At 50.7% G+C, this 22,305-nt stretch overlaps 1 protein-coding gene and 1 long non-coding RNA gene across 4 annotated transcripts; one reads left to right on the top strand and one right to left on the bottom strand.

Moving 5' to 3' along the window:
* Positions 1–2,234: 2,234 nt before the first annotated feature.
* On the bottom strand, positions 2,235–19,246 carry Nuak2 (NUAK family kinase 2). Of its 2 annotated transcripts, XM_039090614.2 has the most exons (8): positions 18,670–19,246; positions 10,199–10,319; positions 7,293–7,444; positions 6,963–7,028; positions 5,462–5,581; positions 4,839–4,971; positions 3,806–4,207; positions 2,235–3,033 (listed from the first exon to the last, which is right to left on the bottom strand). In XM_039090614.2, the coding sequence occupies exons 1-8, from the start codon at positions 18,910–18,912 to the stop codon at positions 3,029–3,031; spliced, it is 1,242 nt and encodes a 413-aa protein (XP_038946542.1). In that variant the 5' UTR covers positions 18,913–19,246; the 3' UTR covers positions 2,235–3,028. The 2 variants fall into 2 exon arrangements, with proteins under 2 accessions (XP_038946542.1, NP_001007618.1); NM_001007617.1 differs by having other exon boundaries at positions 2,235–4,207; positions 18,670–18,984.
* LOC120096185 (uncharacterized) lies at positions 12,419–18,346 on the top strand. Of its 2 annotated transcripts, none has more exons than XR_005492311.2 (4): positions 12,419–12,828; positions 13,687–13,743; positions 15,975–16,012; positions 18,147–18,346. It is a non-coding gene; the product is annotated as an uncharacterized LOC120096185 (long non-coding RNA). The 2 variants fall into 2 exon arrangements; XR_005492312.2 differs by having other exon boundaries at positions 12,427–12,828; positions 15,975–16,054.
* Positions 19,247–22,305: the final 3,059 nt, after the last annotated feature.

The raw sequence follows: 22,305 nt of genomic DNA, 5'->3' as shown, positions 1-22,305 counted from the left end.
TCCCACGGCCCTACCCCACGAGGGGGTGTCCACTCAAGAACATCATGATCCCGCCTGCGCCTCAGGAAAGGGCCAGGGCCAGGGAGCATTCAAAAAGCCTTTCTGATCTCCTCGGGCTGCCTCCCCCATCTCTGTCTAGGTTGTTCACATTCCGGAAGCGCTGATGTGGCACTAAAGATTCCTGCAGCTCCAGCCTTGTCCCTCGGGGGCCCCGGCGGCGTCATCGCTGAGCCTGCTTTCTGGAATGCCTTTGGTATGAAGTGTCCTGGCAGGTGAGGAGGTCTACAGTCCAAGGCTAGATTTTTGGGGCTCCTCCCCACATTCACTCCTTCATCCCATCCATGACTTAAGCTCCCAGGGTATTAAACAGGCCACAGGAACCCTACCAAGCCAGAAGCCCATGAGGCTCAGCTCCTGCCCAGATAGTGAGGTGCTGCGTCCCTTCTGGCCTTCTTCTCAGATGTCCCACTAGGCTCAGCCCTCTCCTTGGTCTCCCCCTTTCCTGTGTCCCCACCCATTTCCTTTCTTGGGCCTTTTGGAGGCCAGGGGAGGGTGTTTCCAGGGGAGGAAGTTTCTCCAGATCTTGTGCCTGACCAAGAGCCTAGCACATAACAGATATTCCCCGGTAGCTGTTTGCTTCTGTGGTTTTCCTGTTGTTGTTTTGTTTGTTTTCAACCACTTCAGTTCCTGTGAGTCTTCTTGCTCCCCAGCGTGTGACTTTTCACAGATCTGGGTTTCAAGTTTGTGTCCCCACAATGTAAATGAATGTTTCGAATTTCTGTTTCTTTGCAAAAGGAGAGTAAATAGCAGACTCACAGGGGTGTAACGAAGCTGTTGAGAGCGCAACATGGTGGAGCTAGGCGCCCTAGCTCCTGACGCAGGAGGGCGCCCCAAGCCTGGGACGCTGGTACTGACACAGGAGGATAAAGAGTTAAGCTGAGGTCTTATCTCGGCTCAACAAGAATTGGGGTTTGCAGCTCAAGGATATAAAGTTTGCTTAGCATGGCTCCAAGTTTGATCACAAACATCAAAAATAAATAAATAAAAAATAAATGGTAGCCTCTGTTATCTAAACTTCCCATCAATGTTTCCTGGACAATTTTCACTGAGTTCAACTCCTCTCTGCTTCCGTGTGCTGCCTGCCCCCAGCCTGACCGCAACCCGGGTTGTCTGCCACAGTTCAGCACACCAAGGGCTTGTTGCAGGCCCAAAGGGAAGGAAGCAACCAGTCTTGCACACTCGGCTGTGGGATGAAGGCCCAGCCTGTGACGTTCTAGCATTTACGCAAGCCTAGCCCAGTCCTGGGACCTCAGGCACATCTGGGGTCACTCGAGCAATTTTTTTGTGAACTGTGTTGTCTTAACCCCCTAGAGGCCCAGCCTTCCCCTTGTCGTCTCTAGGCTGTGACCTTTCTATGTTTCTAGGTATAATGAAGGAGGTTCAAGTCTTCATCCCACAATGCCCCCCACACTGGGAGGACAGGTGGGGGTGGATAGCTGGGAAACTGAAGCCAGTCAGAACTGGGCAGTTACGGGGTGAGTACCAGAGTAGGTCAGGAGTGGGGGTGGGGAGAGGGCCTGCTCGGGACCAAAGGCAACCAGGTACTTGCCCGCACTTTGTCCTCTGTCCTCCCAGTCCCAGAGTCCAGCAGCTTCTCAGTGGAACAGGCTGCAGGGACAGCTCTGCAGGGGGCTGAGGGGCAGGCGGGGAGGGTGGACATTCCAAGCATTCTTGACTTCCTCCCAGAGTCCGGACCAAGGGCCCAGGGAGAAGCTATCCAGTACGGAAGGAAAGGGAATTTCTTCACAGAGAATAAAGACTGTGGGAGAGTCTTCAGGCTGCAGTGGGCAGGGCACAGGCCAGTGGGGGAGGGGAGAAGGGAATCGACTGGAGAAATCCACCTGATCCATCTCTTCCTTGAGTACTAGGGAAGGGAAGAAGAAACCAGGACTCTGGGCCAAGGCTTTTTTTCCAGATGTTTACCAGGTCAGGCTTAACGGCAGGGGACCTGGGTGTTTTGGAAGGGTTTTTTTGTTTGTTTGATTGATTGATTTTATTCTTTTACGGTGCTGGGAAGTGTGAGTACGCATTAAACAGCATTCTGACTGCCCAGCAGCACCTCCTAAACCCCTTGCCCTATTTTGATTAAACAGAATCTGTGCCCCATCTGTGGTCGAAAAGTATCAAAAGGCTCAAGCACGTGAACCCAAGTCCCCGAAGAGAACAAGAGACTGTTTTTCCAGTTGCCGTTGCTGGTTTTAATGAGGTTTTTTTTGGCCACAGATGAGGGAGGGTGGACAGCCTCTGGTGTGAGGGGACAGGAGACCCAATCCAGACAGTGCTCAAGACATACATCTGAAAAAGCCACCCCCCATTAGAAGGAATCACTGCCAAATACTTCTCTGTACACACACTTCAATGACACAGTGGCTTTCCCCAGAACACAGCATTCACATTACCGAAAGCAGCAAAATTCACTTTAAAAAACAAACAAACAAACAAAAAACAAGAAACAAACGACAACAACAAAACCAACAACAGAAAAAACGAAACAGAAACCAGAAGTGAGAATCACAAAAATAAATAAGTCAGCACATTCTGGGTCCTGCTGGCCTGAGAAACAGACATATCCATCATAGTCTGGTTATCAGGAACAGCTTCAAGGCTCAGGTCTCTGAGGTCCCCTTGAGATGAAGTGAAACAGCAGTTGAGTCTTTCTAGGTCTTTGAGATGCACAGCAGCAGAGATGGAAACCAGAGGCTGTTTCCTCTTTAAATAAGCGAGGTTGCTCCACATTACTTCCAGGGATGTCAGGGTTCTAACCCTGGTGGTCGATGCGAACAGGAACTTATGTGGGTACACCCTGACACTGGCAGAGAGCAGGGGGGAGATGCCATGGGTAGCACTCAGCATAAAGGAGGTAGGCACTTTCAGGTCTCTGTGGCCCCGCTTGAACATTCTGGCAGTCAGGACTCTGTAGGTCAGTCCTTTCCATATCTCTGCTATTTCTCTCAGCCTCCAGGTTCAATCAGGCTGAAGACAGAGAGAGAGTTCTTGATGTACTCTACTCCCCTGGGGAATCCTACCCAGGGTTCCTCTGCAAACCCCTCTCAGAGTCTACCCCATCACTGGGGCACTGCCTCTCCTCCTCAGCTGAGCTTCGAGCAGATTCCTAGGGCTTGTCTGTAGGCTGCTGTCACCTCTTGGCAGTCTGTCAGAGAAAAGCAGCTATCCCCCAAGGATTCCTGCCACCATCGTTTTAGGCCTTCTGAGGGAGGCTGCTCAAGCCTCCTCAGGTTGTCCACAGACACACAGCCCCTCAGTGGGGTTTCGGGAAGCCGCTCGGGCAAGTCCAATTGGTCAAAGGACTCGGAGGACAGGATGCTGTCCTCACTCACAGCTCCCGAGGGACGGCTGGCCCGGGCTGTAGGATGAGGGGAGGCCAGTTGGTCTAGGGAGCCAAAGGTGCTAGGGGCAGTGCCTTCTAAGGCTGTGCGGGAAAACTTGCCATTGAGTTTGAGGATGCCCTTGCGATGGAGGCGCCCTGAAGCTTGTGGAGACTTCTGCTCCATGGGGTCCCCACTCACAAACACATCACCTGCGTCTAAGAGTTCCCCAGACTCACTGGGCTCTGGAGAGGAGTAGTAACCAGATTCACGCTGCCGAGACTTCTTAAGAATGCCCTTCCTTGGGAGCAGGGGTATAGCAGGGACAGGCTGCCCTGGGGTATTGGACACTGGTCTGAGTTCCTGAGGGCCCTCCTGTACCTCCCCCGATGAGGGAGAGGCCTTTTTCTTGAGGATACCTTTCGGAAGCTTGAGGCTGTTCTTGCCAGGGCGAGAGGAAGTATCTTCAGCTGGGTCATTCTGCAGAGTCTGAGCCATGTCATTCTCCTTGCGGGACTTCTTAAGAGAATGTTGCCGCTCCAGCCCCGGTCCCGTGCTTCCACCTCCCGGCACATGCTGCTTGAAGAAGCTACACACTTTGGCTCCATTCTCCAGGAGGGGGCGGGAGGAGCGACGTAACCAGTCCGCCATAGAGGCCCGGCCAGAGTCACCGCTAGGGTGCCCACCCTCTCGCAGAGCTTCCTGTTCCCCAATTCGGGTGCTGTAACCCCAGTTGACCCACCAATGACTGGCTACATCCTCCAGAGTGGCCCGACGGATGGGATTCACCATTAACAGCCACCGGATCAGGCCACAGGCATCTGTAAAACAAAGGCAAGGGCTTAACAGCTGCAAGGACCGGCAGCCAAGGTCATCTTCCAAGGACCTGCCTCCCTAAGTGTACACACTGCTCATGCTTCTGGGTGAGACTAATGTACTCCTTCCTCAGGCTCCGTACTGGTTCAGGCCCACTCCCCTGGTCAACTTTCCAGGACAGACACAGGCAACTGCTTCTGTCCCACAAGCTTTCTCTCTCAGTCCCTTTTTCTACGTCTGTGTTTTCCTTCTCTGTTGAAACCCCATTCTCTGAGGACAGGGACTGTGCTCAATGACAAAGCAAAGCTCTCTATACTTCTTCCCCCTGTCTATATCTTATATAAAAGGTCAGAGTTCTCAGGATGAGGGAAAAAGTCAACAAGAAACAGTACAACTCCAGCAAAGAGGTTTAAGCTAGACCTTAGGGAGCACTTCTAAAGCATGCTCACAATGAAGAATGCTGCCCGAGTCCTCAGAGGTCTCAGACTGGAGAACAGTGGGGCGCATCCTAATCTCCCCAGAGTTCTAAGGACTGTTACCTTCCTTATCACCATTGTCTAGTCGCTGTGCTGGGAATCATTGGCAGTGACGGTGTACCCCACGCCCCGCCCCAGTCTGGTCACAGTTCCCACTTACCAGACGGTTTGCACGGCTCTCGGTAAGCCCCGCTACTGATTTGTTTCACCAGGGTTTTATGATCCTGCCCGTCAAAGGGCATGGTGCCATGCACCAGGATGTACAGAAGAACGCCCAGAGACCAGCTGTCCACCTGAGAGGGGGGGGGGGAGGGACGCTCAGCAAAGACACAGCACGTGCTGCAGACTGCAGAGCTGCCGCCCACGTCTCCAACAGGACGGAAGGTCTCATCTGAAGGTTTCCTCTTACCCTCTCTTGCAACTGGGGGTGGAGGAGGGGGTACGACAGAGGGGTAGGGAGCTCATAGGAAAAGATGCTGCCAGTCACCCCCCTCACCCCGTGGAAAGGACAGCCAGGAGCATAGGAACCATTGCCATCCTCTAGGTCAAGGTGGGGTGGGTGGACTGAGTGCCAGGAGGTGCAGAGCACCAGGGGACAAGAATGAGGCAGGATTTCAGGAGACCTCCATTCTATAGCCTTGCTATTTTCCCCTCAAGGCTTGGTAGGTCACTGCTTTGTAAGGGCCTGAGTTTTGTGTTCTGAAAAAGGAAGCAACTAGCAAACTACCTCATCCATACTGCATGACCTGGATTCAGGGATGCTGGTAGGAGAAGGATGCTTACCTCTGGGCCCACATAGGGCTTCCCGTTGACGATCTCAGGTGAGGCATAGAGAGGGCTCCCACAGAACGTCTGGAGGAACTTGCCTTTGTGATACAGGTTGGAGAGGCCAAAATCAGCAATCTATAGAGTTGGGGCAAACACGGGTCATGACAAAGGTTGAGTGGATTGTTCCGCAGCTCTTGGCCATCCTCTCTCCGAGGAATACAGTTTAATCTGCTGCAGTCAAGAAGTCCTAAAGTTCCTCATCTTGTTACTATCACTTTCAGTTTCCCCAAAACACAGGATCCTGGGAAAACCCAGACCTTGGTGGAAGGAAAGAGACACTCAACCCACACCTCATAGCTCAGGTCCTAAAGGACAGTGCCTTAAGGCCCTCAATAGGCAAGCAAGGCCCCTGACCCACTAACTACATGACTGCTGAGCTTCCCTTCTGAGCCAAGAGTTCATCTCTGCCCACACGTAGGCAGGAAGCCAGGGTGGACCTGCGTGGCTAAGGGGCAAAGGAGAGGACAGGACAAAAGTCAGAGCTGTTCACAGCCCTGGAGATGGAATCCTCTCAAAAGACCCCCCGAGCTGCCGGATTTTAGGGGCCAGAGAGGTTAGGTTCTAAGATCAGCCTCTTCTTTCCCATCAGCCCGAGGTGGAGGTCAAGACCCTGGGGCTACCTGACCCTTCACCCCATCAAAGGGTCATGTGCACAGGGCGGGAGGGCTATTTACGAATCTCTGGCTCCTTTGTTTATAGCTTTATTGGCGTCTTATCAAGCAGTTGCCAGGTGAACTCTTAATGAGTTGATGATTGGTACCAACAGAGTCTAAGCCCTTCTCTGGCTTGTGTGAGTTTTACTGGCTCTGGCCTCCTTTCCGGTCAGCATCTAAGAAACTCCACCTGCTTCAGGAATGGCCTGGATAAGGGCTACTGACTCAGTACCAGGATACCTCAGGACACGCAGGTCAGCAGCCATGGAGTGACCCTTGTCTTATGTCAGGTAGATCTAAGAAGGGCCAGACTGTCACCCTCCCAGTTGTTTGCCAGGCTAGCCTGTCACCTCAGCCAGCTCTTGTCATCTTGCCCTTTCAGCCCTGAGATTCTTATTTATTTCCTTGGCACGAACTTGTGATGGACGTAAACCTAGCTGCTTCAGCATGAGTATGAGAATCCGGTGTTTTTGAGAAACGAAAGTGAGCGCTATAAGGAAAGGGGCCATAGGACGTGCTGACTATAGCAGATTAAACTGTGTGTGCAGGTTTGCGTGCGAGCACTGGGAGCAAGAGGAACGGGGCACGGTACCTGCTGGCCCCAAAGTTATGAATAAAAACTGACCTTCGATTAGACCCTTGCCACACTTGAGATATAACTGGCCTGAGAGGCAGGGTCTTCGTTTCTATTTTAGCCTAACTTCTGCCAGTCACTAGTGGGGTGGCCTTCCTCTTGAGGACTCAGTACCTCATCTATAAAGGAAGTGTTGGGATAGGAGATGGCTAAGGTCCAGGGACCTCACCTTGATGTTGCCACTGGCATCTAGAAGGATGTTCTCCAGCTTGAGGTCCCGGTGAACAATCCCGTTCTGAAAGAGGAAGGGGACTGAGTTGGGGAATGTCGCCAGCAAAGGGAATGGAGACAAGGGACCTCGTCAGAGTTGAGTATAGGCACGATGGGATACAGATTCACCCCAGAGTTCAAGGCCTTTCCGTGGTCAAGAGAGCAAAGCCAGAGGTACTAGCATTCCTCGGTCCGAGAGTCCAGAAGCCTTTCTCTGAGTCCCAGTCTCAGAGCCCCAGACACGCCCTCCCAAAAAGAACACGAGCAGGGCTGGTGGGTGGCCGCTTACCTGGTGGCAGTAGTGCAGGGCGGACACGATCTGTCGGAAGAAATGCCTGGCGTCCCGCTCATTCAGCCGTGGCCGCTCACTGATGTAATCGTACAGATCGCCTCGGCTGGCGTACTCCATGACAATCACAATCTTGCTGCTGTTCTCAAACACTGGAGCGGGCAAGCGAGAATGTCAGGCCTCCCGGAGAATGCTGCTCCCACCTCAGCCACAAGTCTCTGTCATAGCCTCACCCCACATAGGACCTTTCTCTGGAATGTCTGCTACAGAGGACAGGGGCCACAGGGCAGCGAATAAGGACAGAAGAGCCTACGAAGAAGACTCAGTGCCTCCTAGGAGCAGCATATCAAGACCTGAGGTCAGTGGCTAAGTTTGAGCTTCCGAGGACTCTGCAATCTCCCAGGAAGGCAGAGATATCACAGATGGGAGGAAAAGATAGGCCCTCTGAGACCCTACGCTTCATCTTATGACCTTGGCCAAATCGCTACAAGATCTGCCAGTGAGAAGGCAGAGCTGATGGATGAACTTGGATAGGTAATCAAACCATCGTGCCTTAGTTTTCTCCCCTGAGATTAAAGCAACGTCCCAGGTCTCAGGCGAGAAGCAGGCGAGAAACCAGCGATAGTCAGCTCTTGGTCTGGCACGTTATCTGATACACGAGAAAGTGCTCAGAAAACGGGACCTGTTACTGTACACTGTTCTCGAGTGTAATTCTAAAACCTCAGACCTGCCCTGTGACTGTGAGAGCTGAGACAGTCCTCAGTCCTGCCGCCATTCAGAGGACGCAGGCTAGGGCCGGAGTGCATATGGCCTTGATTACAAAAGCGATCAATAAACACGTGGTAATTAATTGGCTGGCTGGCTGGTTTCTTGGCAGTCAGCCCACTCCGGCTAGCCCATCTCCCTGTGTAGGAGGGGCCGTCTCACCACCCCAGGCTGAGTCTTGGCTCCAGTCCTCTAAGGAAAGCAGAAAATAACTGGTTCATCCAACTGGCCCTTCAACTGGTGTGTCAGAACACGCTAGTCTATGACATGGCAGCTTTGTGTTAAACGGGTCCTATGAGTTTGGCTTGCTAGGCCAGCCCCAGAGCCTCTGAGAGAGAGCTTAAGGGCGAGTCCTCACTCCCAGATGTCAGCTTCAAGGCCAGAGGAAAGACGTGTGGTGTTGTTTTCCAGGTAAACGTGGTGACCCAGACTCTAAGGAGTGCCTGACTGAGACCCCTCATATGTGGTTCTCAGTTTCTGTGCAACCTTTAGGCTAGGAACTAAAGATAAAGAGCTGGCATGGTGCATTTTGAGGAACATTAGAAGTCAGTCCCAGCATTCCTGTAGACCAAAATATCTAGTCTATAGCAAGATGAAGATGAATAGACACCAGTAACAGTGATGCCCTGTGCCTGTACCATCAACACGCTTGAGTGTGTGAACAAGTATGAGCGCTCACACACACGCACACAGGCATGCACACACACACACACACACACACACACACACACGCACACATGCACGCACACACACACCAACAAGACAAAACAAATGAAATGCATCATTTCAGTTTTCATTCCCAAGTGGGAACTGGGTATGGAGAAAATTCATACACACACCAATTCATGCACATGCATGTGGGGGGGGGCGCGCACGCGCGCACACACACACACACACACACACACACACACACACACACACAGCCAATCGCCAAGCGTGATCTGCCCACTGTTCCCGGAGGGAAGAAAAGAGAAATACAATTAGCCTTCTCAGCTACCTTCTTAGCTACTTGTCTGGGCTCCTTATGGGACAGACTCAAGCCACAGGGTCCTAACAGTAGCTTTGCCCTTTATCTTCCTATGAGAGTCGAGACATTTCTATTGGTTCTACTAGGGGTCTTCAGACAAAAGAAAACCACCCCAGACAAATCTACAAGCTCCTGCCTCCTTTCCCTCCTGCTGTCCCTGTGATCCAGGTTACTGAAGTTACATAAAGACTTGAAGCAGTACGTGGGAGGGCATTCTCCCTTCTTCCCCTGTCACCCTCCTCCTAGCTCACTTTGTTGTCTGGGTTGCAGGGAAGAGGGCAGCCAGAGAGATCAAGCCAGAACTGATGTCAGGAGAGAGGCAAGATGAGGCGGAGCAAACCCATGCAGGAGTGATTCAGGGGCACAAGGTGACTTGGGGAGGCCTGGCTAACAGGGGAGCGTTGAACAGCACCCACACCTGAGACAGGTGCAGACTCTGGTCTTTCAGCCTCTCCTGGGTTGCCAAGGATCTCCTGGGGTTGGGAGGCAGCGCAATTAGAGGAAAATCAACAACAGTGACAAAAGGCTTGAAGTCTGGGATGAGGATGCACCTCAATTTACAGAACTTACCTAGCAAGCGTGGGATTTTAGGTAGGACCCCAGCCACGTGACAAGCACACAAACACACCTACGGTTTTTCCTCTTATAGAGTACTCAGTGAAAGTATCCAGGTGGATTTCTGCAACCACCTGTGATATAGATGGATTGTGCCGTTTCGGAAGGGAAGCGTCACGTGTCACGTGGCAGGGTTTTGAATCCGACTTTTGCAACTTCAAAGTCCTTCTCATTCTTACTTCCTGTTTGTTTAAGTTATGTATTTATTTAAAGGTGGGGTCGTGGCAGGGTTTTGAATCCGACTTTTGCAACTTCAAAGTCCTTCTCATTCTTACTTCCTGTTTGTTTAAGTTATGTATTTATTTAAAGGTGGGGTCCTATTATGCACCTTTGGTTGACCTCAAATTTATATTCCTCTTGTCTCAAGCCTCTTAGGGCTGGGCTTAAGGGCATCACCATTGGGCACGTGTCACTTCTTCGTGTTGGCAGATCTGACTTCTGTGCACCCCTGCCCCCCCCAGATTCCAGGCTCCCAGCTCCAAACGTCCCACTACCGTACCTTCATGGATGGCAATGATGTGGGGGTGGTTGAGTGAAGACATGATCTCGATCTCCCTCCTTATGTGCAACAGATCCTGCTCATCTTTGATTTTGTCCTTCCTGATAGACTTGATGGCCACCTGGGAACAGAGGATGCCAGAGATTAAGGAGAAAGGTCTAGCAAGGTAGAGGCATCTATCTCAGAGGATGCTCCATGAGCCCTGGCCCTAATACTCTGCCTGCAGCTGCAACACGTAGCATGTACCAAGGGAAGCCATCCGCCTTCACCAGGGCAGGTGACGGCAATTTGCAGATCCCCTTGTCAAGAAAAGGTCGTCACCTGAGTCCAGTGCAGCACTGACTAATGACCTCATTTTTAAAGTCTACGGGTGAACAAGAAACATAACAACCTGTACCTGTGTGAAGCTTGATGCTTTAGGATTTACAAATCAAATGTGCACAGTGCACCCCCAAGGACAATGTGCACCCCAAGGACGAGGACCTGGGATGACTTGCTCAGGACAATTCGCTCAGCCCTGGGTGCCAGGCAGAGGACCTGACACACATTAGTCAGTGAACAGCAATGTACTGCATTAGTAAATAACCCTGGCCCTCCCCAAGAGTTCTGGGACAAAGATGGAGAACACGTCCTTGCCCTCAGTCACTGGTGAATAAACTGGAAACCCAGCAGGCTGAATACTTCCTTCAAAGCCGTAGTCACTGACTAGCGCAGCTGGCAAGCTGAGTTTTGTTCTTCTTCTGTCCTGAACACCAGTTTGCTATGAACAACCACTCACTAGTCAAACGTTACGGCAGCCCAAGTGCCTCCCAACAGGTGAATGGAGAGACAAATTTGGTGTTTATCTGTCAGAAAACGAATGGAATTCTGATACCTACTATAGCATGGCTGAACCATGAAAATGTACTGTGAAATAAGCTACCCACAGAGTGACAGACGTCATGCTGTCCCCTTCCATGAGGTACTAAAGTAAACAACTCTATAGACAGAAAATAGCTCAAAAGATACCGGGGTATAGGGCAAAAGATGGCATTGGGGTGCTACTATTTAATGGGCACAGCCCTTCTACTTGGGATGATAAAGCGGTTTTAGAGAGCTGGAGAAGAGACGTCTCAGCAGTTAAGAGCACTGGCTTGTTCTTCCAACTGAGTTTGGGTCCCAGCACCCACATGGTGGCTTACAACTGTCTGTAAATCTTCAGTTCCAAGGGACCAGATGCCCTCTGCAGATGTACAAACACTCATCCAGAGAAGACAGCCATACATATTAAATGAAAGCATTTTTATTTTGTATTGTGATGGTTTACAACACTGCGGATATATCTAATATGCTAGTGAGTTATTTGCTGTAATAAAAAAGATCGTCAAAAACAAAACAAGAAAAACAAACAACAACAATAACAAAAACCAAAAACCAAAAACCACCCTCCAGTGAGCAGTCTTCGAAGTCCAGGTAAGGAATGTTCAACAACAAGCAAACAAGTAGACAGACAGTCCTCTGGGGCTTACAGTCTTACAGGGTCTTAAAGGTGGGAAAGGATTAACACCTCCAGCTGGTGTGTGGAGGGGCTCAGGAAGGGTAGGTACAGAGGAAACAGAGGAGTTACAGATCAATACCTAAGAGCTTCCACCTTTCTGGTCCATGGCATTCTCTAGAATGAAGAGAATGGAAACCACAGAGCCAGGACCCAGTATGCCTGGTTCTCCTGTTCTGTTCTAGTGCTGTGGGCAAGTCCTACCCTTGTCAGAACCTCAGTTGCCTTCCAGTGAAATAAACAGATTGAACTAAGTAGTCTCAGGGCCTTTCCTGATCTGGTCTGTGAAATGAGCTGTACAAATGCCAGTGGTCCTCGGGCTGGGTGAGGGTTGGGTGTCCCAAGTCAGTCAGTTCCTGGCAAGCTCTGGTCAAGGACACCAACAGAATGGTAAGACTTCCCCTTCGCGCAAGTAATGAGAAATATGAAGGCCCAGACTGAGATAAACAGCTCCTCATTCAATTTCCCAGGAGGGCTGGCCTCCCCTCTGGATTCAAAAGGAGACAGAAAGGAAACCCCGGCTCGAGGGGCGGGGCCTCTAATCCACCCTTTCACAGGCTCTGGAGAGAGACAATAGCTTCAGCTCTCTGGACAGCAGGCTCTTTTCGGTTTGTGCTCCCCATCTGACAAGAATGCGGAATAGCCCTAATCCTGTCAGAGGAGTTGCTCACAATGCCCATAGCCCCGTCACCCCGGCAACGGGTCAGGGATGGCGTGCCCTCCACCCCAACGGGCCCTAAAGCTGCATTGCTGAAAGGGGGCAGGCCCCATTCTCAGCCCTCCCCAGAACAGGGCAGGGAGGACAATGGCAGATGGTCACCATGGAGCCTCATCCCCGAGAGGCCCAATGCAGGGGGATGATGCAGATGGAAGATCTGTCTGCTTCAACATTCCACCCTAACCCCACTCCCTAAAGAGCTAGGCAGAAAACCCCTGGGCTTAGAACTGGGGAGTAGGGCAAAGGCCTTGACTATTCCTTCAACGAGGAGCTACCTCTCTCTTCTCCATTCAACACAGAGCAAAACTCCCACACACCACTTTTCCATGATGCTTTTCTCACCCTGAAGGGGAGATTGCATGGCCTGCTCTCTTCTCTGTAAGTCTTTGTTCGTGAAACCAGACAATGAGTAAAGGGCTGTGAACTCTTTAGAGACAAAGATCTGTAAAAGATCTATTATGGGCAGTAAAAACAGTATGTAAACACACATCACTATCTAGACAACTAAAAATACCTGAGCGCTTAAAATGCATCCAGGCAACGACTAGGCAGATGTCAGATGCACAGTTGTGTACACACAAGTGTATAGAAAACTGAGATGATGTCATAGGCTTAGGGACAGAGCTCTGAGGGAGTAGGGGCCAAAAGAAATGAGTTTCCAAAACAGATTTTTGAGGGTGCTAGGAATTATTTGGGATGGCTAGCGGGCACACAGGTCTCAAGATCCACTTCTAACCTTAGAAGACGTGAAATTCTAATTTCACCCCATCTCATTCTCCTAGAAGACATCAGAGGGGTGAGGGGCAGGTCAATGAACCCCCCAGTTGTCTACAGTAGGTCCTAGGAGATCCAGTCTAGCACTTCCCAGGAAGGAAACAAGGCTCGTTATTGGTCCTCCATCAGTCCCCAAAAGGGTGACAGACAAGAAGGACTGATTTACCACTGATATGATGGGGTTAAGCCACTGTTCCCAAACTCTACCAGCCCTGGTTATATCAAAGTCAGTTCAATCTACTACCTCTCAGGACTAGAAAGAGTCCTGGGTGCAGAGGCCTTTAACAGCTGCACACTAGTGAACACTCGTTACAAATATCTATTTGTTAAGTCTCCGGATGATCTTTGCCTGAGGGAACCAGTGAGCAGATAGTTTCCCCGCTCCCCTCCCTCCCAGGCCTGGGCGGGTATCTCCCTCAGTTACAAGGAGTAATTTCTAGAGACCTTTGTTCTCACCTACAGGGTTACTGGCAACTGTGCCCAAGGATGAAAATGAGATGACTGAAGCCCAGGAAGAAGGTACCCGAAACCCAAGGGGAGGCTGGCCACAGGCCAGGGTCTTTGTCCCGACGTATTTCTTTTTTAATTTTTGCAAACGTCTTAATTTTATGTGTGTGTGTGTGTGTGTGTGTGTGTGTGTGTGTGTGTGTGTGCGTGTGTCTGGTGCCCAGGGAGGTCAGAAGAGGGTATCAGACCCCTGGAAGTGGAGTTATGGATGCTTGTGACAGAATAGGTACTGGGAGTGGAAATTGAGTGGTCTGGAAGAGTAGCAAGTGCTGTTAACCACTGAGCCATCATTTCAGCTCCCCGATACAATTACTAGTGCCACCCTCTTTACCCTGCATATTACCCACATTCAATCAATGTATTATATGGCCACCACACTCTGAGGCGGAAGAAGGAAAACCAGGCCAGGGATGATTCTGTGTGTTGAACACGTGGCCAGCTGTGTGAACCCAGGCAGCTGATTCACACTGGTTTCTCTCAAGCTATGTAACTCAAGGCACAGAAAGCTAGGCGAATCTGGGTTGTTTGATAAGATTTAATTATTTTTTACTTCATGAATATGGGTATTTTGTTTGCATGCTATGCGTGTGTGCCACATGCATACAATGCCCATGGAGGTCAGAAGAGAGCTTTGGATCCCCTGAAACTAGAATTACCGATGGTTCTGAGTGGCCAGCCACACGGGTGCTGAGAACCAAACCCAGGTCCTCTGCAAGGGCAGCAAGTGCTCTTAACAGCTCAGCTATCGCTGCACTCCTTGGTTGTCTAGATTTAACGTCCTGGCTTGTGGAAGGCCTTGGGGAACATTGGGAGTGGCTTTCTTTACTTGGAAAAGCATGGGAAACCAGCCCAGGAGAAAACTGTTTCAGATATGGAAGGATGGGTGAGGTTTTCAGCTAAGAGAGAGCAATCAGAGCATGCCAGGCAGGTTGGGGTAGATCTCCAAGTTGCCTTCCGTGCTTCAGCCTTCTGTATACAGCTTCTTCAGAAATGGGTCACTGCAGTGTCAGGAAGGCACCACCAAAGGACTGGTGCGAGGTCATCGGGCTCAGCCATGTTAACTGTCAGAGCATAAGGGTTTCCTGCTGAGACCATGCCAGTGAGTTTTCCTGTCCTTGAAGCTCTGCGAGTTCATAAAGGCAACAAAGCTAATTCCCCAACCAGCAGTGACCACTTCAGAAAGATAAACTTGAAAGCTAAAGTTCCTCCATGCACAGGACAGGACTACAACAGAGGAGAGAATCTCAGAAGACAAAAGTTTCTTGGAGGTGTCCAATCCTGCCTAACCCCGTCCCTGCAGAAGGGACAGCCCATATCTTGCCATGGGCCACGTTGTGTGTGCCACTCCTTCCTATTTAAGACATGCCCACTCTTTGCCAACACCCTGAGGAGTCGGTGCTGAGGCTCCGTGGGTAAATACTGCCTTTCTCCCAGAGCTCGGATTAGGAATGATCCGTATTGAGGCGATCAAAAAGCCTTAGAAAGAAAAAGAAGGGAAAGGGGCGGGGAACGGAGAGATGCTGGTTCTGGGTGCTAGGAGAGATGGTCCAAGTTGGGCATCTCTGGTCACAGCCAAGATCCTTGACTCCTTTCTGCCCTTTTGTGGGAAGCAGGCAAGGAGCTGGATGATGACCCACTTAGATAGTGCCAGAGAGGTTAGGTGTAGGCAGTCCTGGCTGAGCAGCGGGATGTACCACCTACCAAGAGCTAGACAGGAATCGGGAAGAAGCTGCTCGGGTAACCTGAGCCATCTCCCCTGGTCCCATATAATACCACCTCTTCCCTGCCTCCTCCTAGCCCACTCTGCCAGGTTCCTGAGCAAGGAGCTTCTCTGCCCAGCCCTTTTGTGTGGTTTGGCTGGAGCCCAAGGACAAGAGTCGCCTGCAGCCTCCCTCCCTGCTGCTAAGCAGGCAGGTGCAGGAGGAGCTGGGAGGGTGCATCTTGCCCAACAAGCCTCTGGCAGCTGGCCAACAGGAGCCGTCCTCTGAAGTTGGCTGAATAAGAGATGAGGGCTTGGAACAAAGCAGAGACCATAGTGATTCAACTCAAGAGGAGGACCGAGCCCAATCTGTGCTCCTTACTGAGGCAGGAGAGGTCCAGGATGAGAGAGAGAGAGTTCCCTAGGTCAAAGCCGCCCTGGCTGGGATAATATGTCCCATGTGTCTGAGACACTGCTAGGATTTTACAGATATTACTTTATTCAATCCTAGGGAAACCTACAACATTATAATCTGACTTTACAGGTATGGACACCGAGGAACACAGAGAGGTAACGCATCTGGTAAGCAGTGGGAAGAACAACTTGACGCTTTGCAGAAATATGGTATGGTTCCTTCACTGAGGATCCTTCAGCAGGGTATTGAGAAGGGGGCTCCCAGTGATGTCTCCCCGTCTAACCATTGCCTGGAGGTTAGACTGGAGTGCTGGGAGGGCAGTTGGAACTAGCCGATGGATGACAAAGCACTCAGAGGCAAGCCCAGGCTCATCTCAAAGCTAACTCGTAGACCAAGACTCAGCACTTGGTCATCCAAGGCGTATGGTAGGCAAGTCTGGAGGGTTTGCTGCAGGTCTGCCACTGCCCAGCCAGAAGACACGTCACTTCCCTCTCTCTGGGCTTCAGTTCCCTCATCTGCCAACGAAGGAAGCAACTTGTCTCCACGGTTTTCCAATGTGTGGAAGCCCACTAAGCAATTGAAAAATGTAAAAGGAGCAGAAGCAATGTGACCCCTCAGAACTACTCACATGGGTTGCCTTCCTGCCCGTCATGGCTCCCCTTAGGGGTGATTGAGACAGCCATGCAGATCAGACCAAAGGCTTTGGTGAGACCTCAGCATGTGTTTTTGTCTTTAGGGAGAGGGGTTGGTCAGGGGAGCCAGGGAGACTCACAGGAGGAAATGTCATTTGGATACCAGGAATGTGTCTGAGATCCAGAGCAAATATTTGTTTTTCCTCTGATGCCCTCCTGGAGCAGCCATTAGTCCCACCTACCTGTCCCTCCCTGCAGATAATCTCACAGGACCCTGCTTAACCATCTCTCCAAGAAGAGAGTGGGAAGCAAGCTACAAATGGGGTGAGAAATTCCAGATGGCAGGAGGCTTTCCTGGGAACTGAGTTCCCACCAACAGTTCTAATAAGACCTAAGCAGCCAGGCCATGTCCCTCTCCCCCACTGAACTATGGGAAGCAGCGGCTCTTTAGGGAGAGCAGTTAAGACGTAGGGGTGGGTAGGTGGGTAGGTGGGTGGGTGGGTGGGTGGGTGGGTGAGGATGAGGGCACTGCTCCAGGATTGGGAAATCATTAGCACAGCAGAGAGCTGCTTTCCAAGAAAGAGAGGGGACCCTGAGCAAACTCTAGGCAGCAATCCTGGGTGGTCTGGTTGGGGAGTTTCAGGGCAGACTCTCCACGTTTGCTGATCTTGGCTCCTTGCATGCAGCAAGACACATGGGGATTCCTTCTGAGTCTCTCTGTTTTGATGTAAGAGTCATTGATTTACTTCACTTCAAAATCAAATGTGATCTCTCTCTCTGTCTCTCTCTCTCTCTCTCTCTCTCTCTGTGTGTGTGTGTGTATGTGTGTGTGTGTGTGTGTGTGTGTGTGTGTGTGTGTGTAAGGCAGTGACCTCAGTCAGGAGCCGATGGGAACTCTGAACTTTGATCTCAGTTTCTCAGACACTCTAGTTCTCTCAACCCGCTCTTCCCACAACAAGAGACATGGGACACAAGCCACAAGCAACTATTTTCTAGCTAAGCCCCCAGACAAAGCCTGGGCCCTGAAGTCTCAAGCCTGGAGCCTCTGGGATCCTGGCACTTTATAGAAAGAGAAAGAAAAGAAAGCCCGGAAGTACACGATTGCCCAATAACTGTAACCTGGCAGCGGGCAACTGGGGACCGTGCCAGGCCTTAGCAGGAAAAACATACTTGTTCCTATTGATGGGGTTATAATCCACTCCTTTCTCCAACATCCACTCTCCTTCACCAATGAAATGACTTCTTGAATTTCAAACCAGCTACTGGCTGCAAAAGCAAACAATTAGGGGAGGGGACCATTCCCATAGTCGAGAGGGCAAATGATGGCGGCACGCACCCCCACCACCACAACCAGCATCCACTGGATCCACCAACTGTTACCCCTAAACCACCTACCTGCTCTGATTATGGATCTTTTAAAAATACTTGGTGGGAAATGAGAGACTGAGCATTTTAAACTGAGCTGGGTACCTAGTTAATACCCAGACCTGCTGAACTGGTGCGGAGGAAACATTGTGTAACTTTTGGTAAATCTGCTATCCTTTCAAGGGGACACCTCCAGATAGAAGTATTCATTCTCAGCACAGGACCTATGATTAGGGCTCACGTGCATTTCTATCTTACTCTTCCAAGCTTGTGAGACAGGCTGTGTTCTCCCTATTTTTTGCAGAAGGGGAAACAGAAAACAGACATGGAGGAACTCGCTCTGAGTTATGGATTACTATGACGATTACACACGCGTGAATCAAAAGGGCAAGTTCCCCAAAGGCCTCAAACCCAAAGACATGGCTGGAGTGCTGGGAGGTACAGTGAACCTGGCACTCGGGCCTGGTTTTACACTTCCCAGAATAAAAGCCCATCACAACGAAACTTTGCTTCATCTCGTCTGGAAAGGCCCCGAAGTGTCAAGTCAGAGTTAAAGATCTCCACACTATCTACAGAGAGCTGGTGCTTTCTACTTCCTCCTTCCATTCTACTCTGTTGACGTTTGTTCCCGTCAAAATTCAAGTTAAGCCCCGTCTTCCCAAACCACAGGCATCTATTTGCAGCTAAGATTCTTGAGTCCGTGAGCACTGTCCCTGAAAAGCACCGACAGACACATCTAAAATGCGCGCGCCGGGCAACTCTGCCGAGGACACCACAAGGGACGCGCTATGAGCTCCGGCGAGCCGGGAGCCGCGAGGGACACTCACCAGGCGTCCCGAGCTCTCTCGTGCTTTCTTCACCTTCCCGTAGGTGCCCTTGCCCAGGGTCTCCAGGAACTCGTAGCGGTGCCTCAGGTTGTGTTTGTGATGGTGCCGCTTCACCGCCTGCTTCTTCATCAGAGGTTTGGGCGACTTGATGAGCCGGTCCGCCAGCGGCCGGGCGCTCTCCGTGGCCAGGGCGGAGGCCGAGGGAGCCAGGTTCCCGCGCCGGTGTAAGGCCACCGACTCCATGGTGCGGGGACGGCGAGGCGGAGGGGGTCGGGCAGCAGCAGCAGCGCGCGGAGAGCCGCAGGCTCAGAGGTCACAGCCGCACCCGAGCACGCTAGAAAGCCCCGCGTTCCGAATTGCTATAAAACGTTTGGAGGGGGAAGGTCCTGGCCACGCCCCTGCGTCCCATTAGCCAGCTTGCCGGCGACTCGTGACCAAAGCCTCTCCCATTGGTTCAACGGCTCCTGCCCCGCTCCTCCCCTTGGCTAGGCGCAGAAAGGTGTGAATGGGGCCCCGCCCACCTGGACCGGAGAACCAGGAATGCGGGAAAGGAGGCACAGTCAATTACTACCGAAGTGCCAGTCCTTAAATTTGAAAGCTCTCTGAATTGCTTTAGTCTCTGAATGACGCCAGCCTTGTGCTATTGTGCTGTGTTCTCAGTTGGCAAGGGACAATCTAAGAGCACTAGAAAGCCCCAAAGTGTTTCTCCACACGCAGTAAATAAATTGTTTCTCCCAAGCTCAAAATCTGAAAAGCCATTTGATAACTTCTTGAGGTCCGTAAAGAAGAGGGTGAATAAGGAGATGGAATGGGTTGGAGGTTGACTGGTTAGAAAGCGGTCCTGCCTGCAAGTTCACTCTGGCTTCCACCAACCTTAATTCGATTCCATAATCCAACAGGCCTGGGAAATCCTTACTTTATAGGGTTGAGTGGATTTCCTCAAGATGTGGTGGCCTTTGTGGATTTTCACAAACTGTGGGAAAAGCAGATCACATTCCAAGGACTTACATCCTTTTGTCCCTAAATCTGTAAGGAGCTTCTTGGTTCCAGGGTTTCTTCCCAGTGATTTTTTTAATCAAGAGTGAGAGGTTGGGCATGAGACTTGGCTGCAGTTGACAGGCCTGGAAGGGTATGTCCAGAACCCCTTTTTCTGATGTAGAAAGTGAGTTTACTTCTGCCAAAGGCCACACAGCTGACAAGAAAGCCACAGAGCTGGATTTCAGACACTGGCCTATAGAGATAGAATATAGGACAAGAGGGCTTCCCCAATTCCAGCTATTCTGGGCATCCCTCCCCACTCTGCAGGACCTCACCTCTAGCTGTATCTAATTTAGGACTTGGCAAAAAAATCAAAGAGGACTACTACATCCTCAACTATCAAATTAAAAAAAAAAAACAAACTAGTATCTGCCCATTTTCCTACTTCTGTTCACCTTTTGAATCTTTCCAGTGGGGAAAGAAAACGGTAGCCAGAGACGATCCACTGAGTGTGGATGACCCACGAAAGCTGTATAGCTAGTTTATCATCCTATCTTCTGCCAGCCCGCCTTTCCACTCTGAGTAGTCTGTGAAAACAGAAAAGGCTCAACCAATCTACTACCTGTGCTCCCCATCTGTCAGGTCCTGGGGGGGGGGGGCTGTCCAGGAGATTAGGACAAGGAAAAGCAAGTGTCAGAGGAGCAGACTCCAGACTGGGAGACCTGGCTGGGTTCTAGTCCTGACTGACGTGAGAACAGGAGGGACCCCCTAGCCCAGACGAGAGGAGGATAGTTTGGGAGGACTTTCTAAAGATAGCTTTTAAAGCTTACTAGAAGACCTGGTGGCCATTAACTAGCTGTCTCAACATTTCCCCGTAAGATGAAGACATTCAGAGGATCCCAAGGTTTCCCCTTATGACTTAATCTAGACACTTACCACTGTTCCTGAACATCCCCGATACCCGGTGCACTGCTGAGCAGACCAAAGCGTACAGTGGATTCATACAGAGCCGATGACTGGATGGGCAACGGAGGCAAACAAGCAGGCCTGGCCACAGAGGAGTGAGACCACCGAGGGAACTGAGAAATGGCTCAGCAGGAAAGAACACTGAACTGCTCTTCCAGAGGACCGGGGTTTGATCCCTTGCACCCACATGATGGCCCACAACCAGACAAAGCTCCAGTTCCAGGGGATCTGGTGCCCTCTTCTGATCTCCAAGGACATCAGGCATGCATGTTCTGCACAGACATGCATACTGGCCAAACGCCACACACATAAAATAAATTAACAATTGTTTACACAACTACTGATTACAACAGCCAAGTGCTGTAACTTAACTCTCATTCTGGGTAGGGAGGACCTGGGATACGGCTCGGTGACTTAAAGATTGAGCTTAGATCCTTGGAGGATTTGTCAGGACATCTAAGCTGAGCTGAGCCACCCCCATTCAGTCCTGTCTGCCTCACGCTCTAGTCTTAGGAGGAGGCATTTCTTCTAACCCTCTCACCCAATCACCAACTACTTAGCCCAATGATTCTCAACCTTCCTAATCCCATGACCCTTCAATGTAGTTCCTTATATTGCGGTGACTCCCAACCATAAAATTATCTTTGTGGCTACTTCATAGCCGCAATCTTGCTACTGTTATGAATTGTAATGTAAATATCTGATATGGGGTCTATAATCCTGCGACTCGAGGGGGTCGAGACCCACAGGTTGAGAACCTATGGTCTAAAGGCTTTTGTAGAAAGTGAGCCTTCTGGCGTAGTCACTGGGGATAAGATTTTATTCCTGAACTCCTGCACTCCATAGTCTCAATGTTCTGTATGTCGAGGGACTGGGTGGAATGTGAAAGCACCTCAGAATGAGAGACTATGACGAGTATTAAGTTCAGAGTGTAGGCAGGAGCTCATAATGAGAGGCAGCAAGGCAAATGGCGTAAGGCAGGTGTCAGGCACATCTAGAGGGGATGACTATTAATTAGTTCCCCACTTCCAAGAAGTTTTCTGCCTAACAATAAAGAAGATATAAATAAAACAAGCTTCCCTATAATCTGTGACAGAGAGTGGGAGACCCCTCAAAGTGGTATGAAGTTCAGGTTCGTGGGAGAAAAGTTGGGTATTGTCTGACTCAGGAAGGGGTTCAGGGGTCAGGGGGTACTCAGAGGAAGCCACTTGGGTCTTGAAGGGGTGGGTGAGACATAGATTAGTCTCAGGCATGGCATGGAGATGTAGGGAGAAGGAAGGGAAAGAGCTAAGTCATTTGTTCTCTGTGTATCTGAGAGCCATGAGGAGTCTCTAGGACCCCAGAGTGTCTACTCCCGGGGACTATCAGGACAGATGCATTTTTTTTTCCTCAGGGAGAAGAGTAGATGCAGGACCCAGCTCACTACCCACCTCCAGCCAGAGACCTTGGTCGTTAAATTGCCTGTTCCTTACAGCTCAGATGAGTTATGGCCCTCAGTCAGCTTTTAGCCCCACTCTGTGGTGGACAATAAGGCTTGGATATGTGAACCTTGTCCTCTTAGGGGCTGGTGGAATTGTGTGAACAGGAACCAGCCTGTTAGAACTGGTTCTCCGAAACCAGGAGCTATGACTCCAAAGAGCTGGCATAGCCCGGTAGTTTAGAAAATTGAGACATCTGGCTCAAAGCTGCCCT

Source organism: Rattus norvegicus, chromosome 13 (genome assembly GCF_036323735.1).
Source record: "Rattus norvegicus strain BN/NHsdMcwi chromosome 13, GRCr8, whole genome shotgun sequence".
Lineage (NCBI taxonomy): Eukaryota > Metazoa > Chordata > Mammalia > Rodentia > Muridae > Rattus > Rattus norvegicus.
The sequence above is the reverse complement of the archived record's forward strand: the minus strand, read 5'-3'. Positions and strand labels throughout refer to the sequence as shown.

Bases quoted from the DNA above. Each gene is read 5' to 3' on its own strand.
- Nuak2 (NM_001007617.1), bottom strand. From the start codon at position 18,912: ATGGAGTCGGTGGCCTTACACCGGCGCGGGAACCTGGCTCCCTCGGCC. The intron at 4,972-5,461 runs GTAAGCATCCTT...CCCCCCTCTCAG, and splicing joins AGCCCTATGTGGGCCCAGAG to GTGGACAGCTGGTCTCTGGG. The intron at 4,208-4,838 runs GTAAGTGGGAAC...TTTGTTTTACAG, and splicing joins AGAGCCGTGCAAACCGTCTG to ATGCCTGTGGCCTGATCCGG.